This window comes from Botrytis cinerea, chromosome 9 (assembly GCF_000143535.2).
Source record: "Botrytis cinerea B05.10 chromosome 9, complete sequence".
NCBI lineage: Eukaryota > Fungi > Ascomycota > Leotiomycetes > Helotiales > Sclerotiniaceae > Botrytis > Botrytis cinerea.
Genome location: NC_037318.1, coordinates 309810 through 332727, shown reverse-complemented (window position 1 = coordinate 332727; position 22918 = coordinate 309810). Strand labels below are relative to the sequence as shown.

The following is a 22918-nucleotide window of genomic DNA, read 5'->3' as shown; positions in this document are numbered from 1 at the left end:
GAGCAAACATACTAGGCTTATATTTAGTTTGCAAATTCAAAATTTTAACACCTTGTCGTTAAGAATAGGCAAAGCGAGTGTAGATTCTTGTATTCTAATATAACAAGGCTCTCTAAAAGAGTCTACCAGATCAACAGTTATCATATTACTCAAATCTAGTGGCATGTAATCCCGAGCTTGCCCTCGATCTAAAATGTTTTCAAATCGTCATTGAAAGGGATGATCGACAAAGTTCGCTTATTTTCCGACCAAAATTCTAATTGGAGCAGATTACAGAGCTTAGGTCTACGCTATTCATAAGTCGAATTTTCCCACACACAATTGTTTTTTGAAAAATTGTCTATATAATCCGCAAGTTTTCACTGTGAATGAATTTGTTACTTGTAATTCTTCGATAGCAACCAAGATCATTACATTCACTTTGACATTCAATTGAAGGAACCGTTATAACTTCTGAGACTCCTAGTTGATAAGAATACAACACAACAAGAACCTTTTAAAAGGCTATCAAAATCGAGCCTTTCCTACAATCAAAAAGAATAATAGATTGAACATGTTGATGGATTTGCTTATCCCATTCTCTATGTTATATCTCTCGGTCTGTGCTTATTTCGTTGGCTGGATGTCAGGTCGCGTCTCTAAACATTCGGAATACCGATGTCGGGTACGAGCAAAACTTTTCAACGAAATATTGAAGGCGCCCCCGGAGAAGCGATTGAAAAAAATGCTAGATATGTGCTTTTTTCTCGTAGCGGAGGACAGAAGTAGTCTTTTGAGTGATGATGTTCTTCCAGAAGTTTATGAACATCTCGAGAATGAAATGCATAAGAATATGGTTGAGGGAGGGATATTGTGGGATAGGTTACCGTCCGATTCACGAAAGGACTATAACACAATGGTTTCGAAAGTTCAAAGGCACATTGAGGATTATAGAGAAAGGGAGAGAGAAAAGGAGCAAGAGGATAGAGAAAGGGAGCAATACAAGCGTGATTTGGATGGAATGGTATTGAAGAAGGCGGCAGAAGTGAGGGAAAAGGTGGCGGAAGATATGGACCTAACGGGAGATATTGACCTCGAAAAAGGAGAAGAAATGAAGCGACGGGAAATATCTATCTTGAGACAGCAACTGAAACGAGAGTTTTTGCTAAGCTTCATCTTGAATAAGAGTATAGATTAATAGCGAAAAGCAATATATCTAATACTCATTCCTTGAAGTTTGATATTTGATGCATTACTCAAGCTAGGCGGTTTTTCATAGTAACAACCCATTCCAGTGTATATTATCAACAATATCTGACTACTATCATTCACTTCCAATACCCGATTATTAGTTGTGAATTACATATTACTATTTGATACGAGAATAATCAGTATTCAGAACAACTATAACATCATTCAGAATGTTCGAATGGAATGTGTTGTTTTTTGTGGGTTCCTACAAAAGAGGAGAGCTCCTAGTAAGCATTTTTCATGTTTAGTCAGCGTAGTAAGCTACTGTACTAACGGCTTTCAATAGACCGATCCCTTTTTTCAGGACGAAAGAAGAAGTCTTCTCTAAGTCAATGCCCTCAAAATGAGCTTTATAGTGTCATTATACCCCTTACTCTCCTATCACTCTTTACTCTATACACCACCTATTCCATGTGCCTTTTAATATATGTAATCGAAATGAATAATTACTGAATTTTAGAGCAGGCATGCTGAGTTCCAAGGTTGAAAAGGAAGGTAGTATTTTGTTCTATAACAGTATCAAATTCGGGAGAGTTTCACCAAATTTCGTGTATCTAAAGTTTGTGAGTATCTCATAAGCTTTGGATATCTAAATGCTTGCCATAGTCGTGACTCTTGCCGTAGGTGCTTGTGGTGATCGTGGTCTTCGCAGTGCCTATTCTAGTTAACGGTATGGCAAGGTCCGAATCGAGTCGATTGTGCGACAGAAATGTCTGTTCTTATTGACCTGGCAAGGCCGAAACTGTATTATTTGTTCGACTGAGTTGGAAGGTTATTGTATTGAAGATCGTATCGCTACGCGCTAGCAATCGAAGAAGCAAGTCCATCGCTGTTCCGGTCTGACAAGAGACAACGCGCCCGGGATTATAACCTCTTGAAAGTAAAAACCCTAGAAAATGGTTCGAATGGAATTTGCTTTCTTATATAGGTTTCTACAAACACGTCAGCTCAGGAAACTAATGCACTAACAACTTCAATACCAAGTATCATTACTAAAGAAAGGCTAGCAACAGTAGAATTGAGGATGACAAAGCTAAGTGCTGCTGCAAGAAGACAATAGGAGAATAGGGAAACAAGATTCAGAACAAAAAGTATCAAGGAGAAATTCTGAATACTAATAGTATAGTGAGACTAGCTATAGATTTATATCAAGGCTGCACTTATTATTAATTCATTAAGAGATGAAAATAAATTCCTAACTAGATCATTAAGAAGAAGGAATTAGTTTTAGAATATTAATTTTTTTCAAATATTTTCAAATAGTTTAGAAGCAGTATTTTTCCAACAAATTAGAGAGAAATTAGTTAACTTTCAAAACGGCCCAGGAAGCTATAATAAAAGAAAGCGGAGAGACTCGGAGCTTATTGATTGAATTCGCTATTCTAATGAGCAATCTAAAAGTCATAGCAGGAGAGACGGGGGGATTAAGTACTTTGTGATTGAATCGGAATTTGAAAATTGAAATTGGGAACAGGAAAGCGGTTCTCCAAAAAATTGAAGAGAAATTTATTAGTCTTTAAAAACGACTCAAGAAGTTATAACAAGAGAAATAAAAGGAATTGATTTAGAATTTGAGAATTGGAATAGGAATTTGAATTTGGGAATTTTGAATCACTTTTTTGATATCTTCAGTATAATAGAAAAAGAAAAGAGTTAAAAGATATTAGCAAAGTTTATTATATATTTATAAACATTAATTATAGCTTTTTTCTTTGTTTTTTAAATTACCTAATTTGTTAGAAAAAGCTATAAAGTGCTTTTTACCCCTCACCTAGACTTCTCTCCGCCACTCCTAGGAAACTCTCCTGCTACGGGAGCTGCCTCTAGGGTCATGTGAAAATATGTAGAGTTCTCTCGAAATGGTTTAGACTAGATTTCTAATAGGAATTCAAAAAAATTGTAATTCATTACAATTCTTATAACTATAATAATAAATATATTAGAGATTCAACTATAGAGTACCGAGGGTATTAGGTAATTAAGAAGGCCTTAAGTCTATAAATAATATTATTTATAGGATGTAAGCCTTAGAATAATAGGTTTTAGGGAAGATAATAATATAATAAGTAAGAAAGCCTTATACTAGGATGAGTAATATCCCAAGGGACTAGTTCTAGACAAGAAAACAATTAGATCGTTAAGGGTTATAGAACAAATATTATATAATTAAAAGCTAATCGATTTATTACTTGATTTTAGTACGGAGGCTTATATAGAGAATAGGTTCTACTATATTATAAAGCTTTATATTTAAAACAATTCTTAGTTTTAAATCATTATAGTCTATATGTTCATGATTCCTCAGCCTGTTACTAATCAGTTGTAACATCTCCTTTCCAACTCCTATTTAACTTGGCACTCCTTTTTCGCCTAAAGAAACCCAGTAAATCAAGAGCAAAAAAGAAAAACTGCGATCATGCGTGAATACAACTTCGCATCTACGTTCAAATTTACGCATTTTACTATACCTCAAATCTATCACTTTCCCGAATTCATTTCACAGACTCAAGGAATCCGAAAGTGGGAATAGTATATACAGTGACCATAGCCTGCATTATCACATTCCTATCATATAGGGCTACTCTACTCATATATCCCCACTTTCAACAATCCATCTCAACAATTAAATTTTCACTACTGACCTAACCTCATGATCTCCTCGGATTAAATCCAACAGTGATTTCACACTCCTTTCTCCTTTTCTCCACACAAACCAAACTCACATTACAATTCAAATCCCAAATCCCACAACTTTAAACCTTCTTTCCTAGTCAGAAAATCGGATAAACTTAAGTATCCTCTGACTATTCTCCATCTCTACACACATATACATATAATATATATCCCTCCCTCTCTCTCTACTTCCATACCTACCTACCTCTCTCTCTATTCAAGCCTCTCATCTATACCTACACTTATACCTCTGTACCCGTAGAACCGAAGCGAACTTTGCAGCGAGGAATTTCATATATATCATTTAATCTTATTTATTCAACTCATACTGACTCGGATTAACAAAATTAAACTAAAACACAAATGTGTATATAATATAAATACGCAGAAGTCTTACTCTATTACAAACGTATCAAAAACTAGATTAAGTAAATAAATTATCTAAAGACTGAATCGATCTCTCGGCTCAGGAATAAGCAATGATATTGATAATTCGCTTAGAATTTTTTCTTATTTTTCTTGAGTATTATATTTTCATTATGTTATCATATTATTATTCATTCGTTCATACCCTTCTCATCCTCCCTATGGTATAGATTTGTTTTCTTTAGTCCTCAAGATCAAATTTCTATTTCCATATGTTGTAGTTGATCTTTTAATGTTCTTCAAATTATATGAGAAAAGCAAAGACGTGTGAAGAAAGGAGAGGAAGAAGAAGAAGAAGAAGAAGAAGAAGAAGAAGAAGAAGAAATAACACCCTCATGATTAATCTACAGATATAAACAACAACTCAACTCTCATACTTTTATAAATTCTCAATCATAATCTCAATCTTTTCATTATCTCATTATCTCATCATCTCATCATCCCATCTCCCCCTTCTCATACCTCCCCCCCTCTCACAAAAACACAAAGCCAAGTAAGACTCCCCAGAAAAAGCAAATAAAATCATACCCACAACCCAGTTAATTTCCTCTCATCGAATAATCAACCTCAATCTTACCTAACCTTAATACTCAATATCTAACAAACAAAATTTAACCACTCAATGACCCAACACTCTACCCTCCAGAAATCAAAAAATCAGAATAATCTACTTTACTCATACTCTCTCACATTGATTTATCATCACCCATCTCCATCACTAACCCCTCTCTATGTAATAAAGACAACTATGTCTATTCCTATTTTTCAACCCTCAACCCTCAACCCTCAACCCTCAACCCTCAACCCTCAACCCTCAACCCTCAATACTTACTCATCAACTATATCTTTTTTTTATACTAATAACACAATTACCTTTTACTTTTCCATATATTCTTATAACTATTATACATAAAAACCCGCCATATACAACAAACACCATTAATCCCTCTCCCTCCCCCTTCCCCAAACCATCCAAGCCCCCACACATCCAAAACAACCCAACAACCCAACAATTCAATATAATATTCAAATTCCAATCAAAATTCCACATCTCCAATAATGTGAACATTCTACTCTAACTAATATGGAGATTTGACAATTATTTATTATTATTAGATTGTTGTTAGATTGGACAATCAAATATTCTACTCTTCTCTCATCTCTCCTTCTCTTCTTCTCGCATCATCCCAATCTTCATTTCTATCTCCATCTCTATCTCTTTCAAAATCACTCAATTATCTTCTTCTCCACCTCTATTTCCATCTCCATCCCGAAACCTCCGTTCCCCCATTCCCCCATCCAAACTCCAGAATTCGACCCAGAATATCTAATCAAAAAACAATTGCCATCCTCTTTCCAAACAATCACAAATAATAGCCTTTCCCCCCTTTCACCACCGTATTCAGATTGGGATATTTGTTGGATACTAAGTAACCTTATATTGATGGATACCAGATTGACAAGACTAGTTTTTGAGTCTACGTATGATATTGCTTCTATAAACAGATACTACTATTAAATACATCTTTTGTACCATTAAATTCATCCACTTATCGAATTGTTAAATACTAGTTTCCTCCATCTACAACTAAAATTGTGTCTTGTGTATATATGAACTGGTATTATCGCAGAAATATACAGACTCACAGGCATTTCCCCTGCCCACACAACATTAACTCAGCACAGTATCTAAGTCTCTACCATAGAGTGAAAGTAGATTGTGTTTCATGATCCAGTACCTTGTACTCAGGAATGGTGCGACTTATTGGCAATGACAATAGCATCTATATTATTGCCCCTCACAAACAACGTTTATGGCAAAGTAACTGGCTTCGGCCTCCAAATCGCCCAACCAAAAGAGATGGCAACTTTTATAGCAGCCGCAAGCCAGAGAGCAGCAGATAAACCAGCCGAACTTCGACTGATCCAACCCCCAGCAATTCCACCAGAAAGAATAGCAAGAACAGCTCCTACTCTCCTATTCCTCTTGACATTATTCCACACAAGTACTTTTGGATCCGAAGCAATGTCACAGTAGACACTGGTCAAAACCGTAGTAGGAATTTCATTGAAGCCCAGAATTCTCGAGGTAACAATTTGACCACCCGACTGAAATGCCAGGAATGCTAATGGAATCAATTCGATAAAATTGACTTCATCCTCGATTGACTTAACACCAACTGGTTCTGGTACCACGCCCTTTTGTACCAATGCTGCAGCTACTATGACACAGACTCCTTGTAATAGAAACGATATGGATAAAATTCCGCGATTTTTTCCGGCACCGAATCGTCGAGTTTGTGCGAAGAATAGACAACCGCAGAGGAAGAAGAATATGGAAATTAAAGATTTTACCCAACCGAATGGATGACTGAGTGGTTGACCTGATGCGCCGAGAGCTAAAAAGATGGTGTTACCTGTAAACAAAGTATTAATAATGAGGGATGGCATAAATATCGCTCAAGTGTTGTCGGCAGAGAAAAATTGCAGAAATGCATACCGGTTTGCATAGAAACGAAACATGTCCAAGCATTGTATGCACTACTGTCGCAGATACCAGAGACGAGAGCACATGCTATCATTGGCAAATCAGCATGCACGAGAGTTATCTCTTCACCAAAGTGGGAATTTGCTCGCGTCCATAGAGAATCAGGGGAATCTGTAATAGAACCACAGTGAGATCGGCTTGGCGAAGGAACTTCGGTTGTTGGAAGGGAACTTTGGGCTGCAGGACCCGATTCTTCGATGGAGGGGGGTTTCACCATAATTGGTCGAATCCGTCACCGAGTATTTTGTATGGTGGATTGACGATGGATGGATTGACGAATCAACAATGGGGGGGTCCTCGGGGTCGCGAACAAACGAAAGATAAGGAAATGATGAATGTACCTGGGTGTGAGCACCAGCCTGACGACAACATCAAAAATGAAGATATACTTAGGAGACAGCGGACAGCGGACAGCAGATGTTCGATGCATACCTACATACAGATATACTCGTATATATAGCACAGTGGGCATGCTATGACGGAATCACAGACTCACATTGGATGATGCCGTCCATCCGAATTGAATTTTTTCCTATCATGACTCCTGGAAATTCTCCGTCGAGAAGCGTGTTATTATTAGACCAGACAAGACAGAAAGAAAAGAAAATCTCAGGAGAAATGTCGGACTGAGGCGGTATCGGGCAGTCGATATTATGTAATACATGGCAGACTGAGATGGTGTCCGGTCAAAGCAGCGACCCGTCCTGGGTGAGCCAGCCGTGCCATCTGAGCCATCGCCTCGTCCTCCTCACACTCCTGTCCACGAGCCATCCTTGATCGGACAAAGAACCCTTAATCAATATCAATGCCTTACTGGGGCTGCCGTAATGGGTCCTCCACCAACAGAAAAAAAAAGATGGGAATTTTCATTTTCGCATATGGGCCAATCAAGAATCTGATATCTGGCATCTACGCCGCTTGACCAATGAGAGCGCGCGGATCTCCAACTTACTAATGTGTCTGATAAAGACTCAGAGCAAATGTCAAATATAATCGACCGCGCTAAGCCCAAAGGAGCTACATCCTGACCCAAACCAGCTGCACCTTCCTCCCAAATGTCTGAATTTTCCCGTAGGGTCTTGTCTGGTCTTGTCTGGTCTTGTCTTACATGTGATCTCTAACCACAACCTTCCTAGTCTCCCTAGCGGCACAAGCTGATTGCGATCCACCCGCCAAAAAAAATCCATTATCTACAATCTTTTTTCTTCACCCCTCATACATTTTCTCTTCATCCTTCCTCTCTTCCTCAAACCCTTCTTTTTGATCACTGTCTTAGCCACACGCGGCCAAGATACACCTTCAAAAAAGAAAGACTTGAATCTCTTCTGCACAGTCTTGCAACAGACTTCATTCTGCTCGGCCAGAAACTCTCCACTCCAAAATCCCGACAATCTTTTCGACTTGCGACCAATCCTCGGTTTCTTTCGACCCAAAGAACACATTTTTCCGCTTTTCCAAGAATTTTCTTCTCACGAATCAAATTTTCCTTACTTAGAAAACGAATCATATCCACACATTAATATTACACACCGACACCACTTTCTCCAGGCATTATAATGCCACATCAGGAATCTCCCACTCACGAGATGCCTACAATGATTTCAAAGGCACCAAATGGTGTTGCCCCCACACAAGAGGAAATCTCCGGTATCCTCGATAGCATTTTTGAAGCAAAGACATCCGCCGCATCAGTCGATGCATCTTACGCTCTCTGCGACCTTCTTCTCAACTCCGTCGGTTTCCGAGGTCTTGAAAACTATGGCATCTTAGCACAAGTCAAGAAGGCTGCGGCTGATAAGAAGAGTGGAACAAGAAGAGAAAGCGCCCAAAATCTTTTGGGGGCTCTCTTTGAACGTTTCCCTCCCAAGCAAAAGATCTCTGAGGTTGTCTTCCTCTTGCAAGATACTGCCTTGGTACCATGTGCATTTGACGCTCTCGCCGATAAGGGCGCCGTCGTTCGCGATGCTGCTCAATATGCTCTCGACGCATTATTCTCCAACTTGAACGCTGAAGGTCTCGTCTATGGTCTCCTCCCAATCCTCATTTCTTATCTCGCCAAGCGAACCGGAAAGTGGCAAGGAACTGTCGCTGCATTCAAATTAATACAAAAGATGGCAGACAAGGCACAAATGTCTATTGGTGGCAGCAAGGAGGAAGCTGATGAGAAGGACTTGTTAAGAGAAATCATGGGTGCAAAATTGGCACAACTGATTCCTCTCGTCGAGGCTGGAATGCACGACTTGAAGTCTGAGGTTGAGAAGCAATCTGTCATCACTATGACTTCTTTGACCACCCTTCTCTCCAACGACGATGTCGCTCCAAGAATCCCACTCTTGATCGAAACCATGCAAAAGCCAGGAAAGGAGACTCTTCAAAAGGCTATCCACGCTTTGTCTCAAACCACTTTCGTTGCTATTGTCACATCTCCCGTTCTTGCTCTCCTCACACCTCTTCTTGAGAGATCTCTCAACGACCGCTCCACTGCCCAAGAAGTTTTGAGACAAACTGTCGTCGTTGTTGAGAACTTGACAAAGTTGGTTCACGATCCAGTTGAGGCTCGTACTTTCTTGCCAAAGTTGCAACCTGGTATCAAGGGTGTCTTGGAACGTGCATCCTTGCCAGAAGTCAGAGAGATGGCTGATCGTGCCATGAAAGTTATGGACAAGGCCATGAGTGATGATGCCGGAAACGTCGCTAACGGTGTCGCACACGTCACCAAAGTCACTGCCGCTGATGTTTCCAAGGTTCTTGAAGCCGAGATCAAGAAGGCTGGAGGACTCGCAGATAACTCAGATATTACCAAACTCACTAAATCATACATCTCTGATATGCTCGTTGAGGATGTCAACCATCGTCAAATTGAACGTGTCGGTGCCAACGTCACACCTTACCTTGAGCACATCATGAAGCAAGAAGGATCTGCCGCTACTGTCGGTGAAGCCATTCAACAGTTCTACGTTGAGGAAGACCACCGAAAGTTTGGACAACCAGTTAAGGAGGATGATGGCGAAGTTGAAATCGTCAACACAAACTTCTCCTTGGCATACGGAGGTATGCTCTTGCTCAACCACACCAACCTACGTCTTCTCAAGGGTCACAGATATGGTCTCTGTGGTCGTAACGGTGCCGGAAAGTCAACTCTTATGCGAGCCATTTCAAACGGCAAACTCGAGGGTTTCCCAAGTCAAGATGAACTCCGAACATGCTTCGTTGAACACAACCAAGGTGAAGACGCTGATATCAGTATCTTGGACTTCGTCGCCAAGGATCCTGAAATTGCAAAGGAAGGTCGTGAACGTATCTCCGAGGTTTTGTGCGAAGTCGGCTTTACTGCTGGTCCAGAAGGTCGTCAATCTGAGAAGGTTGGATCCCTTTCTGGAGGTTGGAAGATGAAGCTTGCTTTGGCCAGAGCTATGTTGATGAAGGCTGATGTTCTTCTCCTTGATGAACCTACCAATCACTTGGATGTTGCCAACGTCAAATGGTTACAAGAATACTTGAAGGCTCACACCGAAATCACCAGTTTGATTGTTTCTCACGACTCCGGTTTCTTGGATGAAGTTTGCACCGATATCTATCATTACGAGCCAGGAAAGAAGCTTGCTGTCTACAAGGGTAACCTTGCTGCTTTCGTCAAGCAAAAGCCAGAAGCTAAGAGTTACTACACTCTCTCCGACTCTCTTGTCAAATTCAAGTTCCCTCCTCCAGGTATACTTACTGGTGTTAAATCTCAAACCAAAGCCATTCTCAGAATGTCTAACTGCTCATACACTTACCCAGGAGCTACCAAGCCATCTCTCCACGAAGTTTCCTGTCAATTGACTTTGTCTTCCAGAACCGCCATTATTGGTGGTAATGGTGCCGGAAAGTCTACTTTGATCAAGCTTCTTACTGGTGAAACTATTCCAACTACTGGTAACGTTTACAAGCATCCTAACTTGCGTATTGGATACATCAAGCAACACGCTTTGGAGCACGTTGAGATGCATTTGGAAAAGACTCCCAATCAATATCTCCAATGGCGTTATGCTAACGGAGATGATCGTGAAGTGCACATGAAGCAAACACGTATCTTGTCTGATGAGGACAAAGCACAGATGGAAAAGATGATTGATCTTGGTGATGGAACTGGCGCAAAGCGTATCGAATCTATCATGGGTCGTCAAAAGTACAAGAAGACTTTCCAATATGAGATCAAGTGGGTTGGAATGTTGCCAAAGTACAACTCTCAAATCTCCAGAGAAACTTTGATTTCCCTTGGCTTCAACAAGTTGATTCAAGAATTCGATGATCACGAGGCATCCCGTGAAGGTCTTGGTTTCCGTGAACTTACCCCAACTGCCATCTCTCAACATTTCGAGGATCTTGGACTTGATCCTGAAATCGCCAATCACAATGAGATCTCTGGTCTCTCCGGAGGACAAAAGGTCAAGGTTGTTATTGCAGGAGCTATGTGGAACAACCCCCATCTTTTGGTTCTTGACGAGCCTACCAATTTCTTGGATCGTGATTCTTTGGGAGGTCTGGCTGTTGCTATTCGTGACTACAAGGGTGGTGTTGTCATGATTTCCCACAACGAAGAATTCGTCGGTGCTCTTTGCCCTGAACAATGGCATGTTGTTGCTGGTCGTGTTACTCACAAGGGTACCATGGCTATCTCAGCTGATCGTTTCGAAGATAGCAGACCATCAAGTGGCTTCAATAGCAGTGTTGCAAGTGCTGCAACAAGTGCTAGTGCCAGTGCTGTTAACAGTGGCGCAGAGGATAATGGAGATCTTGGATTCAAGGCCAAGAAGAAGAAGAAGAAGACCAAGAAGGAACTTAAGGAGTCTGAAGTTAGAAAGAGACTTAGACACATTGAATGGTTAGTTGATCTGTTTCCCGAACTACATATTTGCACATACTAACAAACTCTCAGGCTTAACTCTCCAAAGGGTACCCCTCATCCAGCTGACACTGATGATGAATCATAATGGAATTGAATCAAGTCAGATACCAAAATTTGCTTCTTGCATATATGTTCATATTCATTAGAACGCGGTCGCCATTAGAGGGTCATTTATTTCTGGATGGAACGACACGTATGATATAAAAGCGATAATCTTCGCAATTTCATTTTATGATTTCATGATCAATAGGGTCATTAAAAGATTGGCGTTATGCGTACTTATAGACGGGGTGGATGGGATCTGATCTTTCCTGATAAATGTCTTTTTGAAATGAATGTTTGAGTTATGATAGGACGGGTTTGTCCAGTAACTAGGAGGATAGATCAATAGATAGGTAGATAGATAAAAGGACAGGCTGACGCTAATGCCGATGCGCGGAGGCTGGGAATTGAATAGCCAATTTACAAAACGTTTGCATTGAAAGATGAATGTATTAGTGATGAATGTGTTGGTTGTTATGTTGGTGAATCTTTCTTTCCTACTACCAATGTTTACTTTACACAAGGGTACAGATGAAAACGTTTACACGCTGTAGAAGACGGTTAGAGGGGTGGATTGGATTGGATCGATGGGAGGTATGATTGCATTTGAGAAAAGAGATTTGAGGATATGATTAATTGATCTTTTTTCTGCTTCTTGTTTTTCGGCTTTTGGCTTTTGGCTTTAGTTTAAGTTACAAGAGTTGGCGACATTTATCAGCCCCCACGCATGCATGCATTGGAAATTCTCGCTTCGGCCCCCGTCAGCCCCCGTTCTGCTTGGACCCCACTTTGGATCGTTGGCCCTGGGTTTGGGGGTTTGAGGATGAGGATGAGGAAGGTACTTACTTACTCTTTTTTTTGTGTGTCTTTCTTCGAGTGTTTGTTCAATGGTATGAGTGGTTCTTGTACCTTTTGTTTCGCAAGTCGTGACGTGACTATTTATATGAATATGAATATGAATACCTGTGAAACCTTCTTCATTCCCCCAATTTTCAAAGTCTCTTTCTCGCGTCTCTCTTTCTTTTTCTCGCTTCTCTTGTATTCCTTCCTCTCACTCGGCGAATTCCCCATCACGCATCGGTTTCTCCTGCGGAAGAGATACATACATACATACATATATTTCAGCATGTCCACCCCCGCCCTGCTCACCTATCTCCAAGATCTCCCCGCCCTCCAGCCTCCCCCCGGAATAAAAGCAAATCTCGCACACCCCGAAAGTAAAGGGTACATATTGGTTTTTGTTTCTTCGATCCTGTTGCTGCTTATGCTGGGCTGCTTTTGCGCGAGGCTGTATGCGAGGTTTGTGTTTGTGGGAAAGAGGGCGATTTGGGGTGATTGTAAGTGCGATTTTCTTTGGGGGGGATGTTTGGTGTGTGAATTGGGGAGGATGGTTTTTTAGAATGAGTTTGGCTAATTTGAGGTTGGGGTAGTGAGTTGTTTGTTTGCTACTGTGAGTATTTGGATTTTGTGTTTTTGGCTTTTCTGTGTACCTTGGATTGATTCGTTTTGGAAGTTGTTCGCGATCGCTTATTACATCGCTTCGATCATTGGTGAGTCTTTTGAGTTCTGTCTCGGAGTTCACAAAGTCTCAATTCTTTCTAATGTCTTGAAATCAGGTGTGACACGCGGTCCAGTCGGTAAACACCAATGGGACGTAACCATCGGTGACGTGACAAGCAGCGACTTTATAATCGTACTTCTCCCCTCCTTCTCGTTCCCTTTATCTGATTTTCTAACACCCCCAAAATAGGCCGTCGCTTTCCTCAGCAATACCCTCGTATCCCCCACTCTGCTCCTCACAAAACTCACCCTCTTCCTCCTCTATCTCGATCTCTTCCGTCCCTTTAAGTGGCTGCGTATTTGCGTCTACATCGGAATCTTCTTCACCGTCACTTTTTATCTCACAGTCGGGATTTTAATGATTGTTTGGAGTTCCCCGAGTGCGGGCGAGTCGTGGCAGTCGCATCTTTTTACAATGGAGCAACAGTATGCGCAGATTTATGCGTCGCCGTGGTCGGCAGTTGGGCTGGGCATTGATTTGTATTTGTTGGTGTTGCCGATGAAGGCGGTTGCGGATCTGTGTTTGCCAGTGAGGAAGAAGTTGGCTGTGGGTGTTGTGTTTTTGACTGGGATTTTGTAAGATGTTTTTCTCTTTCCGTTCTGTTTTTCTTCCTCTTTTTTCCGCTTCGTTCGATTGCCTTGCCTTGCTTCGCTTTACTTTGATTAGATTTGACCTCGTCGGATGTGGGATTTTCTAATAAGTGATATCTAAAATAGTGCGTGTATCGCTTCTGCACTGAGCGTTTATTATCGCTTCATCAACAAACAGAGTAATACGAAAGATACTACGTATGCTCTCCAAAATGTTATAATTTGTTCGTAAGTACTCTCTTCCCCGAAATCCCAATACCATTCTTAATCCCAAATAGCCTGGCAGAAATGTTCATCGGAGTAATCATCTCTTGTATGCCTGCTACTTGGAGTCTTCTGCGTCAATATATTCCTCATTTCGTGGCTCTAAAATCAAGGCTTTCATGTGGATTGGGCAGATTTTGGAAGAAATCGAGATCTGGCGATTCAACAGGAAAGAATAGTAAAGATTTGTCTTCGCTTTGCAGGGTTGGTTCTGGAAGGGGGGATTTTGGGTTTGGGAAGGAACGTGGTGAATTGGATGGACAGACAAATGATCCGACAAAGAATTATTGGGATGAAGAGAGACTTGCGGAATTGGGGGTGAAACTTGCGGCGCTGGGGAATGCAAAGGTGTATTTTGGGTCGGAGAAAAAAAATGGGTGTGTGGGCGTAGGGGATGATGAGATTTATCTGCAGCGGGATATTTGGTGAACTTTTTATATTTATGCAGGAGTGAAAGAGTAGTTCTTGAACGCTGAGAATATTCTTTTTATCAGTCATGTCAGGTCACTTTTGGTCGATTCGCTCGACTGCGGGTAAGAATTTGTGATTTTCGAGGGAGAAATTGCTTCATACTCTAAGATCCTACTATCAAGTCTTTCGCATCGGTTCTTTGGATGGTAATTTACTGGTGGAATGGTTTCGTAGAATTGTGTAGGGTTTGATCTACCAAGGTAACTGAAATTTCGTTTGTATCAAGTTGGATATGCGGCACAGACAGTGGTGAATGTCTACCCGAGCTAAGCGGTTAATGAAATTATGTCGTTAATTTAATTTACACGAACCCCTGATACTAATAAAAAGTCTGGTAAAGGATACAGATGAGAAATTTCAGAAAGAAATCATAAGCTAAAATGCTCCTTGCGATTCCCTTGCTGGAAATCTTTTCAACAAAACTACTTCTCAGCGACTATACATTATCGATTCTTGTCTGATTTTTGCTCAAATTTTATTTCTCCTGAAACTAATGTTTTGAACATGAATGAAGAATTTTGTACTCATCACCAGTGGATGTGGATGTATGGGTTATCACATCGTCCAAGCAGTCCTACAAGAACCATCCTTCAAATCCGTTCATGTATTTTCGCGCAATCCCACCATCAATCTTCTCCCTGGTGTTATATATCATGCCGGGAGTCTCACATCGCCACAAGAAATCAACTTATTATTCGAGATCATTAAACCAACATTAATTTTTCACGTCATATCTCCTGTTTCCTTCGGAAACACCGCAAATGCAAGGCTCTTCTACGAAGTCAACGTTCGTGGAACTCAGAATCTTCTTGACTGTGATGCGAAAAGTTTATATACTAAAGCTTTGGTTTATAACTCTTCAACTACTATGTCAAAACCCCCATATGATTTCAATGATGAAACATAACCTTTGATTGATCTCAACTCAGAAGCAGATTTCAATTACTACACGGTCACTAGAGCGGTTGCAGATATTGCTGTTCTGAGAGCCAATAATTCAAGAGGTCTAAGGATATGCTGTCTTCGTATTGCTCCTATATGGTAAACATGATTTACAGATGATCCCCGGAACTCTTGGGTTCTTCAAGAAATATACCATCATTACCAAATCAGTGATAACACAGCTCTGATGGATTTTGTGTCTGTTAGTAATTCTGCAAAAGCTCATTTGTTAGCCGGGAAAGCTCTTCTCCACGAAATCCAAGCTGGCAATTCAGCAAACGAGAAAAAGTATTTCGAAATTGCGGGTGAAGCATTCTTCATCACAGACAGCAATCCCGTCCATTTTTTGGGATTTTGCACATAGAGTGCGGGCCGCAGCTGGCACTACCGTAGAGCGCAAAGATATTAGAGTCTTGCCCGCGTAGTTTATGATTGGACTTGCGGTTGTGGCGGAGTGGATTCACTGGATGTGTGCTTTTGTGACGGTGACACCGGAGAAATTGAGAAGCCATACGATGAGGTAAATTACGGAAGATAGGACGTTTTCGATTGAGAAGGCGAGGGAGAGATTGGGTTATAGCCTGATGGATGATATGGAAGAAAATATTATGGAGGGTGTAGAGTTTGTGGTCAAGACGATTCCCGGAGTTGGCGGGGCTGAGATATTGGGGGGTATGAGAGAGGGGAAAGAAGCATGATTTGATAATTTTTCTTTGTCATTGTACAATATAGTGAACATATACGTGTGGAAATATTTAGGTACAACATAGCAAGTGAATCAAATCACTTGAAATCTCAATAAAAGAGGCAGATAATATTCGGAATGATATCACATATTTCTGTACAGAACTGACTCTTGCTAGAGGTGCTGGAAAGAAGAGATTGAAAGGGTCTAATTCCGGTCAACAGTCCTCAATTATTTTCGGGATGACAGACTAGTAAATCGATCTCTGACGTAGCTAAATGTTCAAAGCTTTGTACCCAAATTTGTATTTCTCTTTGTGTTTGTATCTCCATTTGCTCGCTACATACCCCCCCCTTTTCTTTTTCCCGTAGTATGATTGCATATTTGATACTTGTTCTGCAGCAATTTACCATGAAAGGGCACTGTGATTATTCTCGAAGTATAGAGGTTTTAAAATGACGACAGAAGAGAGACAGTTGTGTACTCCAGATTCAAATATCGAGATTTCAGGGGAAGAAATTCAATTATTACCAAAGAAAACTAACGAAGTCGGAAGAAATGCTGCCAATAGTATCTGATTTCTACATAATGCCAGAACCAACCTAAAACTTTATGCAAAGACCTCCCCTGAAAATCCCCCCCCCCACGCAAATGACATCCTCAAATATTGCACCACGACTTTTTCTCATCCCTTCCACTATATGAAAGTATTTACTTAGTTCCCAAACTTGGGCTCTTGTTTTGCACCATCAATAGCTCTACAGAAGCCTACTCGTTTTTCCGTGTAGAACTCAGTCGCAACTTTGCCATAATCAGCAGCACCGTTATCAAGGGTCCTATGAAACTAGTTACTCATGGATTTCCACCCTGATATTGCAAAGGGACTTACCCAGCTTTGATACCGATAAGTTCAGGCAAGAGCTCAAGTTCGCCAAAAAGGCTGCTTCCACAGGTCCCGCAGAATGACCGCTTGTTGATCTTTCCGGAATCTCCGGGCATCTCAAATGTCTTGGGAGTTCCTTGTACGAGCTTGAATTGAGTTCGAGATAAAAGAAGATTGGAGGAGGAGGTAGCCCCACACCATTTTTGACATGCATTGCAATGGCAAAGAGCAGTCAAGGTTGGTTCCCCTGGTATATGTTATGAATATGCTTCGAATAAGACATTAGATGATAACCTGGAAAGACGAACCTGTGTATTCATATTGAATATCGCCGCACAAGCAAGATCCTTTAGGCATGGTGGAGAGTAAGGAATTTCTAGACTTGAAATGGAATGAATGAAGAATTGTTGTTTCTCGAGCTGATTCTTGTTTGGTGTGTGGGTGATAGAGCGTGAAATAACGAGGAAAGACTGCCGTTTTATGCTTTTAGTGACTGCGTTCTAGATGGCATTTGCAAACGTGTATGACACTTAGCCTCGAACGGAGGGAAAGTTATAAAGTCTGTTCTTTCTTGTTCAGATAATGATTGAAGCATCCACAGTACATCCGCGCGGCTTATTGACAATAGAAACTGCCGTAGCCCCCGCCCCTCGGCGCGCGGGAAGTAAGGCGGGACGGCAGTGTGGAACTGAAACTTTCAGGTCCTACAAGTGGCAAACAATGACACGAAGCACAAGCCTGGTACCCTTTACCACCAGTAGATGACATTTTTCGTGCACCAGTAGAGATCATCATCATGATATACTTACTTTCATACCTCGCTCGTATTTGACACTGCCGTACTCAATTTGGACCTCTATGTACAACATGTCGATTTTGAAGCGATCTATCTTAGGAGCTACCGTGTTCTTTTGAGAAATTCGCCCTACGCTAGCAACGATCATTACTTTAAGGTCATTTTAAAGCCAATTGGCTTCCCTCTAAACGCCTAAAAATAGATGTATTAGACAGGAAGCCCGTAGGTAAGCTCTTACTTTATCTCTATTTAGCTTGAGGGATATTTTGGCGTATAACCTTAACCATAACCCGATCGTTTAGACTGATGTGTTTTGTAATAAAACAGGGGTTTCGTGTATTAGTCACTTCCAATTCTTGAATTCTTCAACCTAGGGGGGATATGCTTCACCATTCAAATCAGTAATAAAAGTGGCACTAGATAACATAACGACATCTCATGATACAATTTTTAGGCTCTTTACAATGTATAGAATAGGCAAAATCGAAGAAAAATGGGCATTTCAAGTTGCAATCATATAGCGCACGGTTCTAAAAACCTTATTACACAATTTTGATGATCTTCTAGGGATTAATAAGCTTCTTAGAGAGGAAAAAGTTAATGATAAGGTTCGGCCTAAGTAATCAGATTGATGTTTAAGCCTTTCAATGCTAGGCGTTGGCTGGACTCGAGGTGGGGCAGCAAGCCGCGCGGGAGAAGCCAAGGATTCCTTTCGGCAATCAATGGACGATGCATTTTTAAGTAGACTTAATAAGATGGCGTCACTCATGCGATTAGAAATTATTTAGAACTCCACTCGAGGCAGGCACGGCACGTCCCATAAGATAGTAAAATGCAGGGTGATTGATAGCCCATATTTAAGTAGAGTGTTGCACACTTTTTGGCCGCACGAGTTGCCGCGCGGGAGGGACCAAGGATTCCTTTTGCTGCAAATTATGTAAGCTTTCTTGGTCAGTGCTGGCGGTCGAAAATTGATGCTTGCATAATGTGACATTAGAGAGTTGAAAACTAGTACAGTATATAGGGCAGATGCTTTCCTTCAATCATGATTTTATATGGGATCATTCCAAGTCATTGCCTAGAACATCCCTACATCGTTCATCAATTCTTCCCCGGTATAATCAATGGCTGCGGTTTTACCAACTACATCGAAAGTCTGGAGAGTCCAAGGAACGGACGGATTTGACAGTCTGCACTACAATCCGGAGGAGGCTATAGCAGAGTTGTCAGACAATGATGTTCTCGTCAAGTTCCATGCCGCTTCTTTGAACTACAGAGATGTCTCAATACCTCATGTACGCTCACACTTATCCTTTCAAAGGGGAGATGCTAATAGGAACTAGGGAACATTTCCATTCGGGTTTAAAAAAGGTGTCGTACCAGGATCAGATGGTGCAGGAGAAGTAGTGGCGGTTGGTGCAAGAGTGACACGGTTCCAGAAAGGCTCGAAAGTCGTGACTCAATTCAACCAGAAACATATTTATGGCTCGCTTACCTCGAAGAGTATAAGTACTGCACTCGGCGGGGACCTCGATGGCGTTCTTCGTCAATACGGAACTTTCAGTGAAGAGGGTCTTGTGCCGATGCCGAGATCACTGGATTATATGCACGCTTCCACTTTGACGGGCGCTGGGGTAACAGCATGGAATGCTTTATATGGCCTCAAACCAGTCAGGCCGGGAGATTTCGTGTTAACACAAGGCACGGGCGGAGTATCGCTATTTGCAATTCAATTCGCGAAAGCTGCTGGTGCTACGGTTATTGCTACAACTTCGTCTCCTGCAAAAGTCCAACAACTGAAAGATTTGGGCGCAGATCATGTAATTAATTATAGAGAGGTCACAAATTGGGGGGAGGAAGCCAAGAAATTGACAGGTTTAAGAGAGGGTGTCGATCATGTTATCGAGATCGGCGGAGGTGGAACCATGGCACAATCTATCAAATCGATCAGGATTGATGGCGTTATCAGTGTTATTGGCTGGCTGAGCAAGGCAGACGAAAAAGAGCCGAGCTTCCTTGAAACTGTTAGCAAAGTCTTCACTGTCCGAGGGTTGTTCGTCGGAAGCAGAGCAATGTTCGAAGAGATGGTAAGTTCAATCCTTTTCTCATTGTTTTCTGTTCCAAAACGTTCTATATGTGAGTCCTGTGTTGATTATTTGAAGAATGCTGCCATTGACGCCACCAATCTCAAACCGGTCATTGACCGTCGCGTATTTAAGCTGGAGGATCTCAAAGAGTATGATAAAAGACCACTTTCTCATATTGCTAGGAATGACTACTAACATAACCTAGAGCGTACACATACTTGAAGGAGCAGAAGCACATTGGCAAAGTCTGTATTACCATGGAGTAATCTTCGACTTTATCCAGAATGAAGAGTTTAGCATGGGTAGAGCTTCACAGAATTTTGAATTTCTCATGAAAGACTTCACCAAAATTATTACATTTATGCTGGTGACGCCTGATATTTGCTATTGGTTCTCTGTGCACAAGATTTTATGAGGTTTGCTGTTTAGATCGCATGAAAGTGTTCTAAATGCTTGAGGCGGTTTGCAACTAATAATTGGCTCTTCGAGCAACCGACTGATTCCTTGTCGAGGAAAGCAAGTGTCCTAATAAAACGAATTGTTCTTATGAGATTCTAGTAGCATTTCTTTTTAAACTCTATGAATCGAGTGTTTCGTATTGAAAAATCGAGCACATGATGTAAGAAATGTTACTTGTTGAAACACAAAGCTCACCAAATATAACATGTGATACCGAAATTTGCAGTCCTACAGGAATATACATGCTATCAACCACTCAAGAGTTCCACCGGAAGGTCACTTCGTCCCGAAATCCTAGAAACCTCTGAGTCCAAAAAAATTGTTACTGTGAGGACAAATATGATGCAAGCATAGCGCGCAGTTGGTTTATGACCTGCCGTATTCTAAATATCGCCAAGAAGACCCCACTCAACACCTCTCGCTAGAGCTGTGGTAAAGACGTGAATAAAAAAGATCACTTATCAGACAAGAAGAGTCTGGACCCCTAAACTGGACATGGCTGTTTCCCAGCTACAGGAACTGGAAATTTGGCTCTTACGAACTCTCCAACACTCTTCCATGATCGATGCTGCATTCTGAAAGTTACAGAAGATCTCTCGATCCGTATTCGCCAAACTAGCAATCTTTCGAAATTCATCTTCATTCTCTGCGTCTGCCATACAGCTAACAATACAAAAAGGCCATACAAGGTGGCGTATCCATTGACCATCGGGAAGATCTTGGAAGGCTTTCAGGGCTGCCAGTACGCTGACTTTGATTTCGGGAATTTTAGGGTATCCACCAGACTGGACAACGTATAAATAGACCTTTGCAGCACATGCGAATATGTGAGTGACATGTTGACTTTCTTGAGCTCGAACGCCACACGGATCAGAATTGTCGCCAATTTGACGGGCTCTGTTTTCTTGCATGCCAGTTTCAAGTTGATCTTCGATACAAGCTGCGCGCCTAGCTAGCTGAGATTGGCTCAGATCGCCCGTACCCTCTCGCGCGATTTTCCACTCAGCCAAGAGCGCAATGTCCATTATAGCAACCATCACCCAATTCTGACTTCCCATCAACTTACAAAGTTGGATTTTGCCATTCTCTATGCGCAGAATAGAAGGGTAAACATCAGCATACTCTGAATTCGCACCTATTGTCACGCAAGATAAACAGTCAAACCATATCAGTGCCATCGAAAAGAATTCTAGTGCTAATTCTTCATCCAAAGAAAGAGCGGTGGAATCGGAGTTTTGGGAGTCTCCTAGCTCCTGTACTGCATTTGAGTTGTTCAATGGACAAAGAAAATTGTCTTTAAGACTCATGAAAATGGTTCTTGCGGCCTGCAAATGGGTTTGCCAGTCATTACTATCCCCTTTCAAAATCTATCAAGCACAGTTTAGCAGGTTTTCAGTTCTTTGAGTTATAAGACTCACCTCAAATGAAATCAAACAGATCATACAGGCAAGGATTTCAACTTTAGTATTTACATTGCCCATACCAATTTCCAAACTGAGCCGATCAATGTGTTGCCTAAGGCCAACTAATGCCAAAGAATGGTGCCTCTGAAGATCTACAAGTATATTATCACTAGCATTAGATCCATTACCAGAGTACATAGCGCTTTGGTGATATGCGCTTAAGCTCAGAGCAGCATGATACAGTGGCTTAGTATGTAATAAGATACTCAGAAGCCAGCCACGACCACCTTCAGAGACCGACGGCCTGTAAAATCTGAATTGGAGAGGAAAGACGACATCTAGATAATGCATCAAGAGGGTCGCCTCTCTCCCATTATAGTCGTTCATCATGGTAGTTAGTGAGCAGCTCACGCACGATGGACTCTGGGTTGCTTCGCTTGGCTCTGCATCTTTCATCGAGGTGTCGCCAATTGGCGTGGATCCTGGGTCATTATTTGGCACAACTGGACTGACTATCGCTCTTTTGTGTTTCTTGTTCTGTTTTATGACTTTTTTGATTCTCTCCGATTCTGCCTTCTCCGAAGACCCTCCATCCATCCAACTGGGTTTCTCACCATAGCCGTGGCAAATGATGCGAAGTGAATTGCACGTCGAACACGTGGGCTGTTCTTCGTGACACTTTTTCTTTCGAAGTCGACAAGTCCAACAACCAGTGCTACTTCGGGCTACAAGCATGATATCCTGGTGTTGAAGAAGGAACAAATAATCGATTTGTCAGTATTCCTTCAGATAAATGTTGATGCGAGTTCTCAAAAATACGACGTTGGTTCCCATCCCCCGGACACTTGTTTTTCCGTCCGGCTCTAAGCTTATAGGGTGCTAGCGACAGTGGGGCATAAGGAGTTTGCACACTGTTAGGCATGAATATGAAAGATTGCATTAATAAATCTGCCAACAATCCCACCTGGGA

General features: G+C 41.4%; 6 protein-coding genes across 7 annotated transcripts; 3 read left to right on the top strand and 3 right to left on the bottom strand.

Annotated features, from left to right (window-relative positions):
- The first annotated feature begins 393 nt into the window (after positions 1–393).
- BCIN_09g00890 (hypothetical protein) lies at positions 394–1310 on the top strand. Its single transcript, XM_001545790.2, has one exon. It carries the CDS (start codon positions 554–556, stop codon positions 1175–1177), a length of 624 nt encoding a protein of 207 aa, XP_001545840.2. The 5' UTR covers positions 394–553; the 3' UTR covers positions 1178–1310.
- A 4461-nt stretch (positions 1311–5771) lies between these two features.
- Positions 5772–7414, bottom strand: BCIN_09g00880 (hypothetical protein). Its single transcript, XM_024694887.1, has 2 exons — positions 6830–7414; positions 5772–6746 (listed from the first exon to the last, which is right to left on the bottom strand). Exons 1-2 carry the CDS (start codon positions 7092–7094, stop codon positions 6142–6144), a joined length of 870 nt encoding a protein of 289 aa, XP_024550680.1. The 5' UTR covers positions 7095–7414; the 3' UTR covers positions 5772–6141.
- A 537-nt stretch (positions 7415–7951) lies between these two features.
- Bcnew1 lies at positions 7952–12243 on the top strand. The gene is made up of 2 exons (XM_001545787.2): positions 7952–11741; positions 11796–12243. The coding sequence occupies exons 1-2, from the start codon at positions 8434–8436 to the stop codon at positions 11848–11850; spliced, it is 3363 nt and encodes a 1120-aa protein (XP_001545837.2). The 5' UTR covers positions 7952–8433; the 3' UTR covers positions 11851–12243.
- A 4583-nt stretch (positions 12244–16826) lies between these two features.
- Positions 16827–18075, bottom strand: BCIN_09g00860 (hypothetical protein). 2 transcript variants are annotated; one of them, XM_024694886.1, is made up of 4 exons: positions 18013–18075; positions 17512–17673; positions 17210–17450; positions 16827–17156 (listed from the first exon to the last, which is right to left on the bottom strand). In XM_024694886.1, the coding sequence occupies exons 2-4, from the start codon at positions 17558–17560 to the stop codon at positions 17036–17038; spliced, it is 411 nt and encodes a 136-aa protein (XP_024550678.1). In that variant the 5' UTR covers positions 17561–17673; positions 18013–18075; the 3' UTR covers positions 16827–17035. The 2 variants fall into 2 exon arrangements, with proteins under 2 accessions (XP_024550678.1, XP_024550679.1); XM_024694885.1 differs by having other exon boundaries at positions 17512–18075.
- An 849-nt stretch (positions 18076–18924) lies between these two features.
- On the top strand, positions 18925–20430 carry BCIN_09g00850 (hypothetical protein). The gene is made up of 4 exons (XM_024694884.1): positions 18925–19294; positions 19343–20086; positions 20162–20235; positions 20292–20430. Exons 1-4 carry the CDS (start codon positions 19124–19126, stop codon positions 20350–20352), a joined length of 1050 nt encoding a protein of 349 aa, XP_024550677.1. The 5' UTR covers positions 18925–19123; the 3' UTR covers positions 20353–20430.
- An 18-nt stretch (positions 20431–20448) lies between these two features.
- On the bottom strand, positions 20449–22778 carry BCIN_09g00840 (hypothetical protein). Its single transcript, XM_024694883.1, has 2 exons — positions 21964–22778; positions 20449–21912 (listed from the first exon to the last, which is right to left on the bottom strand). The coding sequence occupies exons 1-2, from the start codon at positions 22681–22683 to the stop codon at positions 21007–21009; spliced, it is 1626 nt and encodes a 541-aa protein (XP_024550676.1). The 5' UTR covers positions 22684–22778; the 3' UTR covers positions 20449–21006.
- Between the last annotated feature and the right edge of the window lie 140 nt (positions 22779–22918).

Bases quoted from the DNA above. Each gene is read 5' to 3' on its own strand.
- BCIN_09g00860 (XM_024694885.1), bottom strand. From the start codon at position 17,560: ATGCCTAAAGGATCTTGCTTGTGCGGCGATATTCAATATGAATACACA. The intron at 17,451-17,511 runs GTTCGTCTTTCC...AACATATACCAG, and splicing joins TATTCAATATGAATACACAG to GGGAACCAACCTTGACTGCT. The intron at 17,157-17,209 runs GTAAGTCCCTTT...CTAGTTTCATAG, and splicing joins CTTATCGGTATCAAAGCTGG to GACCCTTGATAACGGTGCTG.
- BCIN_09g00850 (XM_024694884.1), top strand. From the start codon at position 19,124: ATGGCTGCGGTTTTACCAACTACATCGAAAGTCTGGAGAGTCCAAGGA. The intron at 20,087-20,161 runs GTAAGTTCAATC...GATTATTTGAAG, and splicing joins GAGCAATGTTCGAAGAGATG to AATGCTGCCATTGACGCCAC. The intron at 20,236-20,291 runs GTATGATAAAAG...AACATAACCTAG, and splicing joins AAGCTGGAGGATCTCAAAGA to AGCGTACACATACTTGAAGG.
- BCIN_09g00890 (XM_001545790.2), top strand. From the start codon at position 554: ATGTTGATGGATTTGCTTATCCCATTCTCTATGTTATATCTCTCGGTC.
- BCIN_09g00880 (XM_024694887.1), bottom strand. From the start codon at position 7,094: ATGGTGAAACCCCCCTCCATCGAAGAATCGGGTCCTGCAGCCCAAAGT. The intron at 6,747-6,829 runs GTATGCATTTCT...CTTTGTTTACAG, and splicing joins TTTCGTTTCTATGCAAACCG to GTAACACCATCTTTTTAGCT.
- BCIN_09g00840 (XM_024694883.1), bottom strand. From the start codon at position 22,683: ATGCTTGTAGCCCGAAGTAGCACTGGTTGTTGGACTTGTCGACTTCGA. The intron at 21,913-21,963 runs GTGAGTCTTATA...TGTGCTTGATAG, and splicing joins TCTGTTTGATTTCATTTGAG to ATTTTGAAAGGGGATAGTAA.
- Bcnew1 (XM_001545787.2), top strand. From the start codon at position 8,434: ATGCCACATCAGGAATCTCCCACTCACGAGATGCCTACAATGATTTCA. The intron at 11,742-11,795 runs GTTAGTTGATCT...ACAAACTCTCAG, and splicing joins AGACTTAGACACATTGAATG to GCTTAACTCTCCAAAGGGTA.